Below are 19,552 nucleotides of genomic sequence, written 5' to 3' on the forward strand. Positions count from 1 at the left end.
TTTATTTTTATACGTAATTCATAATATATACATAATTAAATATATTGAACATTTAAATACAAATTGTGAAGATAATTTGTTTTAACTTCCAGACGATGAAGATTTTTATATTTGGGTGAAATTCGAACTTATAACACGGCCTTAAACGAGGAAATAATTTCACTCTGCGTAGATAGTTTGTGGTTTTCTATTTTCATTTGTATTAAGTGAGATGTTATATTTACCTTGATTAGATTGGAACTTCTTATGTGTTTTTGGAGAAAAAGCACATTTTTGTCGATATTTTGCCTAGCTTTTTTCAGTGCAGACTATATTTCTTTGTTCTCAATAGATCGCACAAATCAATTTTAAAACACTACTAATTATGTGCGTGGACGTCTTGAAAAGGCAATAGAATACACAACTTTATTATACAGAGAATTTGGAATTAAACAGCGTCATGTGATTTTACGGCGCTCTAAATAAAAGTGTTGTTATTATTATGGTTCAACACTCTCCAACCACATCACACCATGTAAGCTGAGACAGAGATGACAAATATATTAGGCAAGTTGTCGCATTTTAAGCGATGCTTTGTTTTCTAGTGCCGTGAAAACTTGTTTCATAACTTTAACCAATCCTATAACTAGCGCCATTTTATTTTTCTTTTGTAAGGAAAAAATATATAAGCTTTTAATAAATAAAAAAAGGTTTTCTTTTTAGTTAAACATTCAATTGAAATAATTTTTTTGCAAAATAACTAAGATTTGAGTACAAATTATAAAATAGTCAAAGTTTACCTAACAAAAATGTGCAACTACCAAGTATTAATAATTCTTTTGACGTTGTGAATAATTTTTTTAATAATGGTAAATTACTTTTATTCATACTGTCAACGTAAAAAATATTTGTCAATTTAACTTTAGCTATGACTATTTCGCTAAAAATTACAAATTTCATTTTTTTTTATTCAAAGGATTATATTGTATAGTTTTTTTCTTTAATAAAAGTGAACTCTACGACATAATTAACATATAACTTTAACGTAGCATACAGTTTTTAGGAAAAAGTACAATTAGCTTAAAATAGACCAAAAAACAAAAAAATGACAAGTTCTCAATTAATGTATACCTTTGATTATTTCTTAAGACTAACTCGTTATGATTTATTTATGCTCTTTTATCGTGGTACGTCATAGTAGAATAATGGATCAAAGTTAGTCACAATTACGTTGAAGCCCCGTTTAAAAGAAATAAATAATCAAATTCTTAAATAAACTTGAGTGTCAAATATTAGTTCGGGGAATAGTTGATATATCGTTTTCACATTGATAAAAAAAATTAAATAAATAAAAAATATTTGATATCTCTAACTTTAAGTTGAAAGAAACGAATCTTTCTTTCAAATATTTGATTCATTTTCTTGTACGAGAAAATATTTTATTAAGAAACGTATACGAGATTTTTTATTTTATTTAAATGTATTGACTGTTCCTGGTTTTGGGTGTATCATTTATTTATATATTGAAGCTTTCTATGTTGCAATACTAAAGTAAAGATATGAGTAAAACCTAGAGTGTGCAAAAATATTGCAGGTGATTGTGAATTTTCATAGACAAAATTATTAGGTATAGCGTCCAAATCAGCATCATTGATGATGTTTTTTTTAGAGGTGTGCACATTCGGTCTAGTTTAAAACCAGTCAAAAAATTAAATCGGACCGGTCTAAACTGTTTAAAAAAAAATTAAACCGGATTGATCCAAATCAGTTAAAACGGTCCGATCCGGTTTAAACCGTTTCATACCATTTTATTTTAACCTATTTTTTATTTATATTTTCTTAAATAGTAACTGGTCCGGTTTACTTTCAGCCGTTTTTGACATATTTTTTAGACCGTTGGTCCGGTTTAAACGGTTTTAAATTTCACTGCCCAAATTTGACCAAAATTCAGATGATAGAGACGTGACTTCAACGTGTTTAAATTATGAGCCACTACAATTAGATGTGCAGAACTCACTACTACAAAAAAGGCCTTTAGAAGCGACAAAAACAAAATAGACCTTTAGAAGCGGCTTTAGAAGCGAAGTCATTTCTAAAGGTCAGCCTTCTAATGTATAGTTTTGACATTTTCTAGACAGGCTGCTTGAAATTACGTTGACTACGCTAGCGACATGTCGCTTATAATTTCTAAAAGTCGCTTCTAAAAAATTGTGTCGCTTCTAAAGGTAGTTTTAGTAGTAGTGACTCGATATGGAAATGAATGTTAGAAATTGGATCACGAGTCACATTTAATACCACTAAGGCAAATATTGTCTTTGGATGCGATTTTTATCGCATCCAAAGCTCAAAAAATCGCATCAATTGGAGTTGACTTTGGATGCGACAAAAGTCGCATTCAATTCTCTGTAACTAAAACTATTGGATGCGACCTTATATATGCAACTAATTAGTCGCATCTAAAGGTTTTCCCGCCAAAACACGGGAACTCTTTTGATGCGACTATCCCTTTTCCGCGCTTTGGCGGGTTGTTTTTAGATTATTTATTTATTTATTAATATATAAATATATGATAAATAAAATAATTTAAAGATACTATAAAACATAATAAATTTTTTTTTATATATAATAAAATAAAAATTATTTTAAATAAATTTTTCATCAAAAGAAATACAATAAAAAGAGTCGCTATGTAAAAATGTTCTAGTCGCTAAACATAAATACTGTTATTTTTTTATGTGATTTTTCCGCAAACAGCTCTGCTAAAATGAGAATGTCGTCTCTTATACATCAAATGTTGCATCTAATTCTAATACACATATTCATTGTACTGTTGATGGTGTGTATATATAAATATATAAATTTCTATAATGATGAATGCCCGTATCGGTATATGGTTGAACAAACCATACTTATGTATAAATAAACATAATTATTATAAACAGACACTCATGAACTGTCACATAAAAAAAGGGACCATCTAATTAATATATACAGTTGGAACATAAACTTAGGCGTATACATGATACATAAATCATTAAATTATCAAGTGATTTATATATATATATAGTTGGAACATATATAAACTTAGGCGTACACACGATACATAAACCATAAAATTAACAAGTGATGAGTTCCGAAGACTAAATCTAATTTTTTTTTTTTAAATGGCCATATTTACAAAGAGTGATCTAAAAAAGAAGGCACAAAAATCTCTGCATATCCATTTTCATATACCATCATCAATTGTAAATACATAAATTGATAACCTTTCATAAGATAGCAACAAAAAAAAAAAAAAAATCACTTTTTTTTTTCCCCTTCTTTTTTTGTCAATAAAAGGGGACTCTATGCACTTACAAACTTCACTAAAACCCTACCAACACAATTCATTGTCGAAAGGAATATAATTAGACCTCGGAACATGACACGTCATCACGCAAGGTCAACTCTGACTCGTTCCTTCTGTGGAAAGAAACCTCTCCGATTGTGTCCAAAACCGGCTTCCAAGACCTAACCTTGACCGACGATCTCCGCTCCCCAAACGCTGCCACGTCATCATCCCCGCGGGCCGGGCTGGCGGGCCCGCCGGATCGGGGAGAAGCCGGGTTCGGCGGGCCCGACTGGTGGGCCCGGGCCGTGAGCCGGCGGGCCAGGGCGGCCAAGTCCAAGGGTGACGTGTCGGCTCGCAAGGCCGAGTAGGGCAAGAGAAAGTAGACCCGACCCGGCTCGAGAACGGCCTCGGGTCTCATGGGCTTTATCGAGACGAGCTGGCCCGCCGTGCACACGAACTGCTTATCCGGCTTCTCTGCCACGTGGCTCACCGAGACTGGCTGCTCGAAATCCTCCACGTACCCGCTGAGGTGGACCACTCTAACGGTGCTCAGTTTTTTGGGTTCCGACACCGGTGATGATCCACATAACATACAACATTTCATCTTCTTTTTTTTCCCTCTTCCCTTTTTTAGGGTTTCAAGTATCAAATATAAAGAGAGAGAGAGAGAGAGAGAGAGAGAGAGAGAAGAAATTTGAGAGTGTTTTGATATTGAGATGACCTAAGGTGTGAAGCTGTCTAACAACTATATATATATATATATATATATATATATATATATATATATATATGTGTGTGTGTGTGTGTGTGTGTGTGTGTGTGTGTGAGATCCGTTACAAGTTGTGTATCTATAATTTTTATAATTTCTTAGTTTTTATATGTATGCTAAAATGGTTGTGTGTAATATACGACATCGAGTGATAGTCAACTAAGTTATTAAATATTAATCTAAATGATTTGCCATGTTATTAGATATATTTACAAAAAAATTAAGGGTGGCTTGTTCAACTAAACATACCATCAATTTTTGGATACTTGCTGCCAAGTCAACTATACACTTTTGAAATGGTTCTTAGATCACGCTTTTAGTGTATAAGACGGTTAATCCAATATAATTATGGGACAAAAAGTGGTAGATATAAATATAATATGTGATGCGTACGCTTAGAAAATAAAGTTCATTAAATGTGGTCACACTAACTAAATTTTTGCCGACTACTATACAACCTAATTAAAATTAATGAAATTAACAACATTTATTTATGGTAGGCGACAAATGTAGTCCTTTTAGTAAGACATTGATGGGTGTAATTTGAAGTTCATTTATCAAGAAATTTTTGTAGATTTGTAATCGTATGTTGCTTGTGAGAATTTGAAATGCTTCATGAGTTTAGTTTCACTAGACTAGATATGTATGACTAAACCTTTTTATGATATATTACTAAAATCTGTAATCAATAGACTATCAGTTCGTTTTTTTAAGTGATCACACCAATTTATTTTTATTTTTTGAATATTGTAACACGAATATTTTTTATTTTGTTGTAATTATATGTAATTTATTGTGATATTAAATAAAAATATATTGTTTTTTTACTCACCATACAATGAAGACGAAGACGAAGCTTTAAATTACATAATTTTGAAGTCAATCATAGAACATCACAATCAATGGTTTCATGCCGTGTAGTGCTTTCAGTTTGAATTAATCTTGATTAACACATTCTGCGGAAAAAGTTCGAATAAAAGAAATTCACTATATCTGAAACCGTCGTGTCCGACAAGGTATATATTCTCCTAAGAAAGTATCTAAATATGGGACCCAAAAGTGTGACAAAATCTTTATCCTCAATTAAAAAAGTCACGACCATATTAGAGAGAATTATTCCTGACTCTAAAATATAAAATTACTATATAGGTTTTTATTTCTCAAAAAGAAAAAAAAAATACACCAGGCGATGGAATCTTAAAATAGATCATGATATGTAAAAAAAAAAAATAAATAATAATAATAAAAAAATACATACTATTTTCTTTCAAACTACCCAAAACTTTTGTTCCGTATTTATTAAAACATGCCACTTCAAACTATAATCATCAAGAAATTACGAAATAATCAATATTAACTTATTTATTAATAACTAACCATGCATTCTTAATTATCTAGACAGTTTTTATGTAATTATATATCTTTTTGTTTTAATTTATATTTAATCGGCATTTTTTTAAGGGGATAGTAGTGACTTACTTGTCACAACAACTCAAGAATTACGAAAAGAATTATGTTACTCACGATTTAGAGTTAGTTGCAATGATTTTTCCTTCAAAAGTTAAAGACGTTGTGTGGAATTTTAGATATTTATTGTTCATAAGTGTAGAGTACATCTTCACGTGGAAGAAGTTAAACATGAGACATAAAAAGAAGTTAAACATGAGACATAGAAGATGGCTCGAGGTCAAAGAATACGATTGCAATATTCACAACCATATTGAAAACATAAATGTACTAGCACATCGACTATATGCAATATCATGTCATGCTAACAATCATTTAATCATTATCTCATCAGCTTCTAGCTTCTAGAGACAAAGTCAACAATGTGAAAGTTGTAATCGTAACAAGCGAATCAGCTAATATGATGTGGTAGTCGGGTATTCTTGAAAGAGTTAGCGCAAGAGCTAGACTTGAAAATTTTGGAGATGAAAGAGAGCGTTTTTGAAGTTCAAGAATCAATTTTTTTCACTTTCGATGAATGTCTTGCACCAGTTTCATGGGAGACTTTGTATACCAAACGAACATGAGACCTAAACATAGATTTTGACATAAGCTCGTGAGACTACGTGGTTACTTTAAATAGGATGTTTTGTATTTTGGCAAGAGTGATGTTCTCTAAGTGATGTTCTCTATGTTATTGAAACATCTCTTCTGTAGAATGCATAAAAGTGAAGGAAGATAATGTTGTAGAAAAATGCTCTCCGTACAACCTTCGTTGGAAAATAGGGTTTTCGTGGTAGTCTGTTCTTAGTCGCTTCTAGAGTGACGGTGAGAGCTGGGAAACACCAGGGAAACGCTTTTTAACAGTTTTAAGCCTTTTCTTTACGCTTTTCTCTTTATAGTGAAATAGCGATCCAAAATGGAACATGTTGATGCTCGAGCGGAGATACCCAGTGACGGGAGAGTCGTGAAAGACAAAGACAAAGCGGTGGATGGGGAGGTGGCGAGTCTTGGCACCACGGCGGTAGTAGATGGGCAGGAAGGCGAGAAGCAAGACAGTCTTGAGCTGGAAGATGAAGATTTGGAACTGGGTCTTGACTTGGAACCAGATTATGAAGAAGCAGCAAAAAGGGTAAAGTCCTTGGTGGTGGCGAAACTTTTTGGGTCCAAGATCATCCCTAAAGGAGCAATGGTGAAAGCCCTTTCTTTCTTCTGGAGATGCTCTGACTGGAAGGTGAACCGATTGGACCCAAAGACCTTTTTGTTCTCGTTTGGGTCCGAAAAGAACTGCGAAATGGTCCTGAAAGGAAGGCCCTGGAACATCAATGGAGCGCTTTTGAACCTCAAGGAGTGGCCAGTGGAGGGTAGCTAGACTGAGGTTGACTTCAGTCATGCAGAATTCTGGGTGCATATTCAAGGACTTCCTCTGCCTTTTCATTCGCATAATAACGTGCGAAAAATTGCGGAGAGAATTGGTAGATTGACTGTGTACCATCAGGCTAAAGGAGAATCCGGTGCTTTTCTGAAGGCCCTAAAAATAAAGGTTGACGTCGACCTCGCAAAACCTTTGTTTGGTGGTTTTTTTCCAGAAAATGCCGGGTGATAAGGAAACTTGGATTCAAGTCAAGTATGAGAAGCTACCAAGTATTTGCTTTGCGTGTGGTATGGTGGGTCATGACCAGAAGATGTGCGGCAAGGCGAGAAAGATGGTTTCTTCGGCGGAGGGAATTTCAGTTCCGATGTACGGAGCCTGGCTTAGAGTCGATGGATCGATGGAGACGTGCTTCTCAGTAGCAAAAGCCAGTCAGTATCCGGATCTTCTGGGGATAGGGAAACGTCTTAAATCCCTAAACCTTACCGGAAGTGGAAAAAATAAAACTCCAGGCAACCAAGAAACGCCGGCATGCAAAGAGGCCACGGCGGGCGAGAGATGCACAGGCCAGACACAAACAGAGGGTAACGATGACGCGCTTGGGACATCTGCGACATTGACAGGTGGCAAGACGGGAGTGGTCGACGAGCCTGGGACTGTTAGTGGGAATAACAGGACCAAACCTAGGAGCGTTGGTACAGAGACGGCACAAACATTACAAAGTGTTACAGTGTCCAGTGTCAGAGAGGACCACACAGGCAGAGACAGCTGGCGTGGGAGAGGATAAGCAAAGGTCTTTTACAAGGCCTGAGTTGGGCCTCAATTTCGCTCTGGTCCCATGGGTCCCTAATCCAGAGTTTGCCAAGGAGTTCTTTGAGGGACTTAGCCCATCGAAGGTAAGCAAATTCCAACCGAGCCCTAGTCTGCTCCCCCCCCCCCCCCCCCCCCCCCCCCCCCCATTCTCTGAATGAGATCATTCTTCATGAGCTGGGCTCTAAAAAGCGTAAGGCCCAAGAGCTGATTGTCCCAATTCCAGTTGAAAAGTACTTGGGCCTCTCATCATCTTATGTGTCAAACCCTGAAGCTTTTAATAGCCGAATTCCACTTTACGTGGAAGGGGGGGTATCAACCTGGTGTCGCTTCTGAACCCAGCTCCTCAAAGAAGAAAAATCCTCGAAAACAAGCAGTCAAACGACAACGGAGGAGGTCTACTCCAGCAGAGCAGCAAACCGGCGTGGAGCGAGCCACAGTGCTGATTGAGAACAATGTTAGCTACGAGCCATATTTTGGCAGGGCCGAGGAGGCGGGCCTTATCAAGCCCCCCTCGGCTCCATGAGGATTATTTCGTGGAACTGCCGTGGTTTGGCCAGACCACAGGCGGTTCGAGCCATTTCGGCTCGTGTTCGGAAGGAAAGGCCGGAAGGGGTGTTTTTGATGGAAACTAAAATTAATAAAGAGGAGATGAGAAGATTGGGCCAGAGTCTGGGGTTCCAGAATACTTTTATCATTCCGCCACGGGGTCGGGCCGGTGGGCTAGCTTTTTGGTGGTCGGAAGGTGCGGGAATCGAAGTTTTGGAAGGAGATGAACATTTAATCAAAGCTGAAGTTCTAAGAGAGAATAAGAGATGGAGCTTAGGCCTCTGTTATGCCCCACCTTATGTTCAGAAGAAAGAGAAGTTCTGGAGGGATCTTACTCAGGAGGTGTTGCTAGGAGAACAACCGTGGCTAATCCTAGGGGACTTAAACGCTATTCTGAATGCCAACGATAAATGGGGAGGAAACACTTTCCGTTATCAGGATGGAAAATGGCTACGAAACTTCTTGGACGAGACATGGGGTATCGACCTTGGAGCTGATGGGGTGGAGTTCACATTGTCAAACAAACGAGACATCAGTGAGTTGATAAGAGAGAAGTTGGACAGAGCTATTATCGACGCGGAATGGATGAGACTCTATCCAGGTGCGGGAGTTTTTAATGAAGCTATAAAGGACTCGGATCACTCGATGATCATTCTTGACACGGAGATGATGGCTGAAAGACTCCCCACTCCCTTTCGATTTTTTACGGCATGGTGTCGCGATCAGTCGTGCAAAGGGGTGGTTGAAGAAGCTTGGAATCGAGTGGTAGACGGAGTGCCGAGCTACAAGCTAGCTAAGAAGATTGCGGCAACAAAAAGGGCTCTCCGACGTTGGAACAGAGAGGTATTTGGACACTGCGACCAACAGATCCGAAGGCTGGAAGGGGAGCTGAGAGATGTGCAAAGGCTGCAGCCGACAGAAGCCACCTTGAGCCAGGAACACCAAATTTTGCAGGGGTTGGACGAGTTGTGTGAACGACAAAATTTGATGTGGAGGCAAAAATCTCGCGAACTGTGGCTGAGAGATGGAGATCGTAACACAATTTTTTTCCACACGTCCACAATTATTCGTCGGCGGAGAAATCAGATTTCTAGTATAAAGAAGTCGGATGGCTCGTGGATTCATGAGCGCAAGGATATAGGTGGGTATTTCCTTAGGAACTTTATGGATATATTCATGACTAGCTCCCCGGTGATAGATGACGAGATAGAGGAGCTTTTCGAGGAAAAGGTTTCGGCAGAAGATAATGACGAGCTTGTTAAGTTGCCGAGTGAAGAGGAGATTCGACGAACAATATGGGAGATGCATCCAGAGAAAGCTCCTCGACCGGATGGCTTCCCGGGGCTGTTCTATCGCCGGTATTGGACCACAGTTAAGAAGGAGGTCAAGGAGACTGTTCAAGAATTTTTCAGATCCGGCAGATTCGTGAAAGAGTTAAATAGCACTTTCGTGTGCTTAATCCCGAAAGGAAATAACCCGGATTGCTTTGATAAGTTTCGCCCAATAAGCCTATGCAATTTCTCGTATAAGATTATTGCTAAGCTTTTGGCGAATCGGCTGAAACATCTCTTGCACAGATTTATTGGGCCGTTTCAATCAGCCTTTGTTCCGGGCAGATGGATAGTGGAAAACTCGGTGCTCGCACAAGAGATCATGATGACAATTAAGAAGAAATCGGGGAAAGGGGGCTTAATGGGAGTTAAGCTTGACTTAAGCAAGGCCTACGATCGTGTCGAATGGCCGTTTATGGATAGAGTCTTACAAGCAGCGGGGTTTAGCGACCACTTCAGGACTCTCATTAATTCTTGTTTATCCACAACGACACTGTCGGTATTACTAAATGGAAGCCCTCTCCCTGCTTTGAAACCGGAGCGTGGATTATGTCAGGGAGACCCGATTTCCCCATATTTGTTCCTCTTCTGTGGAGAGGTGCTCTCAAGACTTCTCTGCAGGGCGGAAAGGAACAAAAAACTACACGGCATCACGGCGGCTCGCGCGTGCCTTCCGGTCTCGCACCTCATGTTCGCAGATGATACGTTTTTGTTTGCAAGGGCTACTCCGAACCAGGCAAGGACGCTGTTGGAATGCCTAGAGAAATTCTCGAGATGGTCGGGCCAGGTTATCAACTTTCAGAAGTCGGGAGTCGTTTTTTTTTTTTCTGAAAATATGGGGCAGCAGGATAAAGATCGTATCTTGGGTATCCTCAAGATGAAAACCTTGCAGAGAACGGAGAAGTATCTCGGGAATCCTCTTTTCTTTTCTAGAAGTCATGCTCGGGACTTTGCCTTCCTAAAGGAGAAGATTCATAGCAAACTGGCTAGCTGGAAAAGTAAACTTATCTCACAGGCAGGGCGTACGACTCTCGTGGCGTCAGTCCTCCAAAGTGTGCCATTATACTCGATGTCGACGTTTCAGATCCCGGTCTCCGTCTGCGAGTATATAGACAGGACGACTGAAAGTAAACGCCAATCTTTTAATATTCTAGTAGAGACGCTTTTTGGTGGGTTGGAAGTTCAGATAAGACGCGATTTTTGGTGAGTACGAGTTGGGACCAGATTTGCGAGCCGAAACGGTGTGGAGGCTTGGGGATCCGAAAAGCCAAGGAAGTTAATTTAGCGCTACTGTCTAAGCTGGCCTGGAAAATTGCTTCCGGTGATTCTGCCCTATGGTGTAGAGTGCTCCGAGCGAAATACGACATCACGGTGGAGGACAGATTCCCTCGAGGTAAAGCCAACTGCTCGATGGTTTGGAGAGGCATTGTTGCTGCCACAGACCTAGTTCATAAGGGCGCCCAGATGATTATTGGGAGTGGGACGGAAACAGACATTTGGTTCTCAAGGTGGATCCCGAATATGGATTTCGCCTTGAACGGGGCTCCATTCAATCCATTGAAAGGTCTTCACTTCGTCAGCGGAAAAGTTCAAAATCTGTTTATACCTGGGACTAGGCGGTGGGACGAGGAGCAGGTGAGGCGTATCTTTGTTCCGGAAGTTGCAGATAAGATCGTGAGGATAAGGCCGCTAGCGAGTCCGAGGGGTGATCGGTTGGTGTGGAATGCCTCTAAAATGGGGTCGTTCTCTGTCAAGAGTGCTTACTGGCTCTTGGGTAAGGAGAGATTTGGGGACGAATGCTCTCTGGAAAAGATGATATGGGGGTCGAAAATCCATGCTCGATGGAAGCTGTTTTTATGGAAAATAGCTAATAACATCTTGTTAACGGCGGAGATTTTTGAACGGATAGGAAACTCTCTTCGCTTAGGGTGTTTGCTGTGCAAAGGGGAGTGCTTGGAGACGACCGACCACTTGTTCCGATCTTGTTCTTTCACTAGAGCCATTTGGTTTGCTTCGCGTTGGGGGATCAAGTTGGAGGAGGTTCCAGGGAGAGGCGCCAAGGATCTGTACAAGTGGCTGCTAGAGAAGGGAAGTTGTGAGAAAGGAAAGCGTGAAGACAAGAAGGAGTTGGTTGCTTTCAGCGCTATCATGGCGGAACAAATCTGGGAACAGAGAAATAAACTCTTTCATGGAGACGAGGGCCTTCTAGTTCATGAGTTTCTAAACAAGGTGAAGAGCCGATGCAAGGAATTCATGAAGGTGACGGGAGCAGCGGTGGAGGACGAACCAAGGAGTGAAATTCGGAATGCTACCAGACAAGGCCCGCCCGTGAATGATTGGGTTTGGATCTCAGTAGATGCTAGCTGGAAATCAACAGGTGGAGCTTGCGCGGCTGTGGCTATGGAGGCCGATGGAACGATCAGGGCGGTTAGAATGGCTTCGACGATAGCCACGACGGCTATGGAGGCAGAGCTTGAGGCAGTCGTGGGAGCTTGCAGGTGGGCTCGCGAGGCGGGTTGGCAGAACATATGGATGAACTCAGATTCTAAGATTTTTCTTGGTAATTGTTTGTGAGTTCAAGAGAAGATTAGTGAGGAGTAATTTGTGTAGAGTTTTTTCTTTCTAGAATTGGGTCTGTCCTTATAGAGGTGAAATGAGAGATTTGTTGGTGACGAACGAATGATATCAGACACGAACAATTGCTCTGATACCACTTGTTGGTGATTAATGCACCTTGATAACCATATTAAGTGCGGAAAAGATTAATTTACACTGACAAGAGCTAATTAATATTATGGTTATCTAACAAGATATAGATTTACTTATTAATTATTCATGAAAGCAATGTCAAGCAACCAATAAGAGCTAGGTTCAGAGATTCAGTAATACTTACATGTTTTGGATCAGCTACTGAATCTTCAAGCTTTGACTCCTCTGTCTTCAATCTTAAAAGACTATCTTCAAGCTTTTAGCTCCTTCTTCAAGCTTTATCTCCTCGATGCTCTGAACTCGTCAGTAATGATACCGTAATCTTCTGAAGCGTAATCTCCGAGACGAATAAGAAAGATGAGTGGGCACAATCTTTATCTCACTACGATCTACAACGAAGTGTTTAGATCACACCGTGTTTATGGGATTGGAATCACGGAGTTCCAAGAGGGGGAGAAGGGTGTCGGCCAAGAGAGAGAGAGAATGAGCTCTTGGTCAAAATTTCTGAAGCACAGAAGTGTGTTTGTAGCCTTCTCATGAACCCCTATTTATAGTAGTGGAAATGATATATTCTTGATAGTTTCCAAAATGTATTATTTCCTTTTATTGTATTCACACTAGTGAATCAAAGCTCTGTCATTGGAACTCATCTCATGAATCATACTTTCTCTTTTAGCCATCAGATCAATATCTATGAGATTTTATTTTCTGTTTAAATATAGAATATTTATTAATGAGAGAATAAAAGAAATATCTTATTTCCTGTTAAATATTATTCTCTCCTAATATTCATGAGAGAGAATAGGTGACAATATCTTATTTCCTTTTAAATATTATTCTCTCATAATATTCACAGAGAGAGAGAATAAATGGTTACGTTTGTCATAACTTGACTTCTTTAAAAAGCGATTTTAAAATAGTTGTACGAAAAAACTGTTGATTTAAAAAACAAATGAGTGTTTGGTAAACTATTGTAAAATAGTTGTAGCTGTTAACAAAAGCTGTTTTACTGTTTGGTAAAATATATATTAATATTTATAAGTAATAATTATATATATAAAATGTAATTAATAATAATATATATTTTGATATATAAAAAATATCAAAGTGGGTGTCTATAGAATGTAAAAAATAAATTATAAATTTTGATGACGTCAAAAAAATTATTTGATAAAAGCATATAAAGATAATTAGAATTAAAAGTTAGTGTAAAAAAAAGTTAAGAGAGAGAAACTACAAAGCAAAAACTAAAGCTACGTATAAAAGCTACAAATTGTAACTTTTAGTTTTTTAGTTAAAATATTTAAAAACACTTTTTAGCTTTTAGAAAAAACAATTTTATCAAACACTTGAATATGATTTAACTTTTAGAAAAAACTAAAATCAAGCTTAATAAGTTGAGCCAAACATAGTCAATATCTTATTTTCTTTTAAATATTATTCTCTCCTAATATTCATGAGAGAGAATAAAAAACAATATATTATTTCTTTTAAAATATTTTTCTCTCTCATTTATTTAAACAACTAAAGAGAAAATATGAGTAAGTACCAATAATGGCATGGATGAATTTTGGCACATGGCCAAGGAGGATTTTGCGCAAATCTTGTGCCAGGATCCTCAAAATTGGTGCACCTCAATATGTGCAAGGGTCAATTGCTTAAAACTCAATTAATTAATTATTTATTTGGTCTAACAATAAACAAATAAGTAATTGATTAATTATTTACTTGACCAAACAATAAATAATTAATACTACCATAAATAATTATTTAATTATGAAAATACCCATATTTCAGAATTGATGTTGTCAATCACAATTACAGCTAGCGAGATTATAATAATGAAAACATTATTATTCGAAAGTTCTTATCCGCCTTTATCAGAGCCGAATCGGTGAATATGGACCTAGTATTTGAAGCTTAACAAATCTGACGAAAAGACGAAATTTTTTTTTCTCTTTTCTTCATCAGTTTGTCTAATCTTGGTCAGACTCCACCTTGCAAGCCAAGACTGAATCCTCCTTGGTACTAGAATTATATTTACTCATCGTGACGAGTGTCCACTGATATAGTCAGTTCGTGATCAAGATCCTCCAGGTTCAACCCGTATCGAGAAAAATCAATTATTTCGTTATACTTTTCTTGATACCCATAAACCCTAAGCATTGTTGCTTCCCCAGCGAAATATTCTTCCGAACGTACAAACTTCTAATGTGTGTGCAATCTATCGGTTCTAGAATCAACCCTTAGGTGAGAGAACATTTACCTTCTTTCAGAAAGACTGGATTCCATATTTGTAAATCACTTCTCACTCGAGCCATGTTCCGCAATGCTCCCAAGATATAAGATGTGATTAGCATGATAGTGGCCTTTTAGCGAATGAGTCAAAGAGTGCGATAACATAATCCAATGTCCATGATCACTTAAGGATTTAGATCAAGTCTCACTGTGACCATCATTTGTGATCTCGGTTAGTGTGTCGTAACGGTCCTTAAACGACACATCTACAAGCAAGATCTATCCGGGTTGTACACTTACCAAAAGTGTATAATGCTCCCACTAAGTGATTAACCTTCACTTGTGTTCCACATATATGATTTCAGATACAGCTACCCAGGCATGAACCAATCATCGACCAGTTTTAGTTCACCGCTCGAGCTCAGATGTCGTGCATGTGACTCAGTTCGATACGGAGACTATGGGTTGATGAATGTTTGATAAATCTTAATATATAAGAAATAACGTTTTTTATTCGAATAATTTATAAATTTCAAAAATTTATTTTATTAATATTTCAGCGAGAATTTACAAAAGCATCTTCTCGTGGGCAAGAATTCCTAACAAGATTTTGATAAGATAGATTTGGAAGGTATTAGGGTGTCCTATGTGGGTAGAGGGACCCATCTTGGGTGAGAAAATGGGTAGAAAGGTTCCTTGGTGCATTTTTGGATAAGTTTAGGGCTGAAGGGAACATGCGGCAAGTCTTAGGTGAAGGAAAGAGCTACTGAAAATTGGACTGGGTAGATGGTCATATGGCCTGGTCGAGTATGTGGTCACACGGTGTGGCCAAGTGACCATATGGCCTGGTAGGGTGTATGGTCGTATGGTCCAACCAAATGACCATAAGGCCTGGCCTGGCGATGTGTGTGGCCGTATAGTCGGATCAAATGACCATACAGCCTAGCAAGGTGTGTGGTCGTACAAGCCTAGGAAAAGAGTTGGCCATACGACCATGCTAGTGGCTGCCGTATGACCATGTTGAGGAGTTGGTTGTACGACCATGTTAAGGGATACGGCCACAGTAAGGGATGGCACAAGGTGGGGCATGACACACAGCGAGGCACTCGGTAAGACAAGACTGTTAAGAATTCTTGCCCACGATAAGATTTATTTGTAATTTTCGCTGAAATATTAATAAAATAAAGTTTTGACATTTATAATCTATTTGAATTGAAGGCGTTATATACTATTGCAAATAGTTACAACAAACATTCATCAATCCTTAGTCTCCGTATTAAACCGAGTCACGTGTTAGGCACCTGAGTTCGGGCGGTGAACTAAAACAAGGTCGATGACTTATATAAGCCTGGGTAGCTGTATCTGAAGTCACATATGTAGAACACAAGTGAAGGTTGATCACTTAATGAGAGCATTCTACACTTGTAGTAAGTGTACGATCCGGACAGACTTTGGTTATGGATGTGTCGTGTAAGGACCGTTACGACGCTCCAACCAGGGTCACTATAATGGTCACAGTGAGACTTGATCTAAATCCTGAAGTGTTCATGGACTTCTAGGTGTTGTTACTTAGTTCTTTGATCCGTCACGTTAAAGGCCAATTGAGGTTGCATAAACAGATGTTTTGGGAACTCGAGACTTGATCGGAGAAGGGAAGTGTTTCACAGATACAGAATCCAGCCTTCCTGAAAGAAGGTAAACGTTCTCTCACCTAAGGGTTGATTCCAGAACCGATAGATTGCGCGCACTCTCGAAGTAAGTAACGTTCGAGAGAATCTTTCGCTGGGAAAGCAACAATGCTTAGGGCTCATATGTATGAGAAATGTATAACAGAATAATTGACTTCTTCTCGATACGGGTTGAACCTGGAGGATCTTGATCACGTACTGACTATATCAGTGGACACTCGTCACGATGAGTAAATATAATTCCAGTATTAAAGGAGAGTTCAGTCTTAGCTTACACGGTGGAGTATTGACTAAGATTAGACGAATCGATCGAAAAAGAGAAATGACTATTTCGTCTTTTTGATCGGATTCGTTAAGCTTCAGCTAATGGGTTTATAGTCCCCGATTCGGCTTCGATAAAGACGAATATGAACTTTCTAATAATAATGTTTTTATTATAATCTCACATGTTGTAATATGATTAGCAGCATACATTCGGAAATTTATTTATTTGTCGAATTAACTATTTATAATGGAATTAATTATTTTTTATTGGATCAAGTAAATAATTAATTGAATTTTGAATTGGGCCTTATGGGCATTGCAAAATTCGAAATTCCTTGGCCTATGGAGAAGCAATTAATTTGTCCATACCCACAGTGGGTATATTGGGAAAGCGCTCAAAAACGAAATCATTTGCTCATGGGCACATGAAATTCGAAATACCGTGGGTATATTGGGAAAGCGCCCAAAAACGAAATCATTTGCTCATGGGCACATGAAATTCGAAATACCAGTGGGTATATTGAGAAAACGCCCAATTTTTCTCTTTCATGATTTAAATAAAGAGAGAATAATTTTTAAAATGAAATAAGATATTTGCATTTATTCTCTCTATATTTAAATTCCTAATATCTAGGAGATAATATTAGATTTGATATTATCTCACTATTTAAAAGGAAAATAATGTCTTTTTAAATAGATTCATTATTTAAAGGAAGGTATTATGGAATAATATATCCTAGATTATGATCTAAAGGTTAAGAGAGAAAGTAGGAATTTAAATAAAGATCTAACGGTTGATCTTTAATTGGAGACTAGGGTTTCCTAAAACCTCTCCATTCCACTACTATAAATAGGGGTTCAAGGGAAGAGAAAAAAAAAATGAACCTAATTGCTCTAGAATTTTCGTCCATTCCCTCTCTGTGGTGGACGGAAATTTCTCTCTCTCCATTGCCCTCGGATTTCCGTGATTCCAATCTCATAAACACGGTGCGACCTGAATTCATTGTTCGAGGTCGTAGTGAGATAAAGATTGTGTCCACTCATATTTCCTATTCATCTTGAATATTACGTTTCGGAAGACTGCGGTGTCATCAACGACAGCTTGAAGCTGATCCTGAAGTTTCAGAAACAACACGAAGGAGTAGTCTTATAAAGACTGAAGACGGATTTGTCAAAACTTGAAGATTCAGTTCGTGAGCCCAACGAGTAAGTGTCACTAGAACTTAATCTAATTTTTTTATCGATTGCTTGCTCGCTCTCATACTTTTATAGTACACACAAGTAAATCTAGATTCTTGTTTAATAACCACCTTAATTAGCTTTCGAGTAGCGTAGTTATTTTTTCCGCATGGTTATTAAGGTGAATTAATCACCAACAAAGGCACACAACAAGGCATGGCAAAGGACGAGACATGGCACATGGAGATGCATGACACACGGCGAGGCACATGACTAGAATGTTGTGTTCCTGCTTCGGAGCTCGTGCATGTGTCTTTTTTTAGGGGGTCATTTTTTGGTGCCACAAAAAGACGCTTTAACAAAAATATATTAAGAGACAACATAAAAACAGTGAATACGCTTTTTCAGACTCTGTTCAATTCATCCAAACTCCACAAACATGTATCAATTCTTAGGGAGCATGTCTGGTATAGAAAAATGAAGAGTGACATTGCAAACTTATGAGTTGGTGTCTCACTTTCCATTAATTGAATTCAAAGCATCGACGCCCTATTAAGAAGTTACTAATTGATCAAGATTCTCGACTAGAAGTAGAAACAAAATCACGATGGATTTGGTGGTTAGTTCACCTAAGACAATCGAATGGTATGATGTCATAAGATTCGTGAAGATGTTGATTTGGTGATATGAAGGGAACAGCCAGCCACCGTAGTGTTTTCAAGAATAATTTTTATTTCTTCCCTTCTTTGTGGCTCATGAATATCCAGATTTGTACACAATAGAAATGGCTTTCTTTTGAGATGACATTGCAGAGGAACTTAGGGATTTCAGAGTCTGCTCTCCTTCTTTCAGTCAAATTCTTTCATACAATTAAACGCATATGATTTGGATTCAGAGATGAAAATCTATTTATCTTCAACTGAACGCCTCAAATCCCCTCCTCGAGAACTCTTCTGAGCATTCAGGTGCTCCCTCAGGTCTCCGCTTGCCGTTTGGGGTTGATTTGCCTTTCTTGAACACGCCTTTCTTTAAGCATCGTAGTTATCGATGCCTTAATCTCCTCGACCGGCCCAATTTTGAACGGCGGGGCGTTTTGATCTCATCAATAAAAACAACCGAGTTGGAACATAATTTTATTTTATTCAAGTACTATTAATTATAGACTACTTATTTTCTTTGTAGACACATGTAAGACTACTTTAGTTTTCTGGAGTTTTAACTTGAGTATTAACTTATTTAGTTATTTAAGACTACTGTTGTAAATACTAGTTTATACATCGCAAAATATTTATTTATATATAAAATTTTCTAAAAAAATAAAAATATAGCAAATAAAAATATTAAACACAATAATAATAACTCTTCAATAATGCCATAAAAAAAATACTAAGTCATGAATTACAGATTTATAATTCAACTTAAATCTTTACAAACTGTGTAATGTCACAAAAAAAAACACCTAATAATATCAATAAAATATCGTACTTGTACTTCACTCCTGGATCAGCCTCGTCTCCACGCCTCACCGCTACCCATCATTGCTCCCATAACAAACAACTCACCATGCTTAGCCATGCGGATTAGGTTGCTTCAAGTGCTAGGTACAAGAATGTGCTTGTTCTCGCGATCCGCATAGAAAAAAGGTCGTCATCGGTTGATTCTTGGCGAAAGATTCCGATCGGCGTTTTGATTGTCATTTGGGTGAGGAATAATACCGAGTTAGGATTAGAATCTCCAGCGAATTTTTCTTCGCCGAATTTAGTATACAGTTACATTTTGTTATATTTTCGGTTACAATTTTTGCTACGTTCAAAATTTTAGTAATTTCGACTTATATCTCTAGTTACAAGTTTCGGTACTGCTAAAACTTATATTTTTTTTGTTCAG

The 19,552-nt window shown here is 38.0% G+C and overlaps 1 protein-coding gene across 1 annotated transcript; it reads right to left on the bottom strand.

Annotated features, from left to right (window-relative positions):
- Positions 1-3,332: 3,332 nt before the first annotated feature.
- LOC149394685 (uncharacterized) lies at positions 3,333-4,026 on the bottom strand. The gene has a single exon (XM_089615908.1). The coding sequence runs from the start codon at positions 3,912-3,914 to the stop codon at positions 3,387-3,389; it is 528 nt and encodes a 175-aa protein (XP_089472034.1). The 5' UTR covers positions 3,915-4,026; the 3' UTR covers positions 3,333-3,386.
- Positions 4,027-19,552: the final 15,526 nt, after the last annotated feature.

The sequence above is a fragment of the Urtica dioica genome, chromosome 5 (assembly GCF_054948205.1).
Source record: "Urtica dioica subsp. dioica isolate 48M chromosome 5, U.dioica_male_clone48M_v1_H2, whole genome shotgun sequence".
Lineage (NCBI taxonomy): Eukaryota > Viridiplantae > Streptophyta > Magnoliopsida > Rosales > Urticaceae > Urtica > Urtica dioica.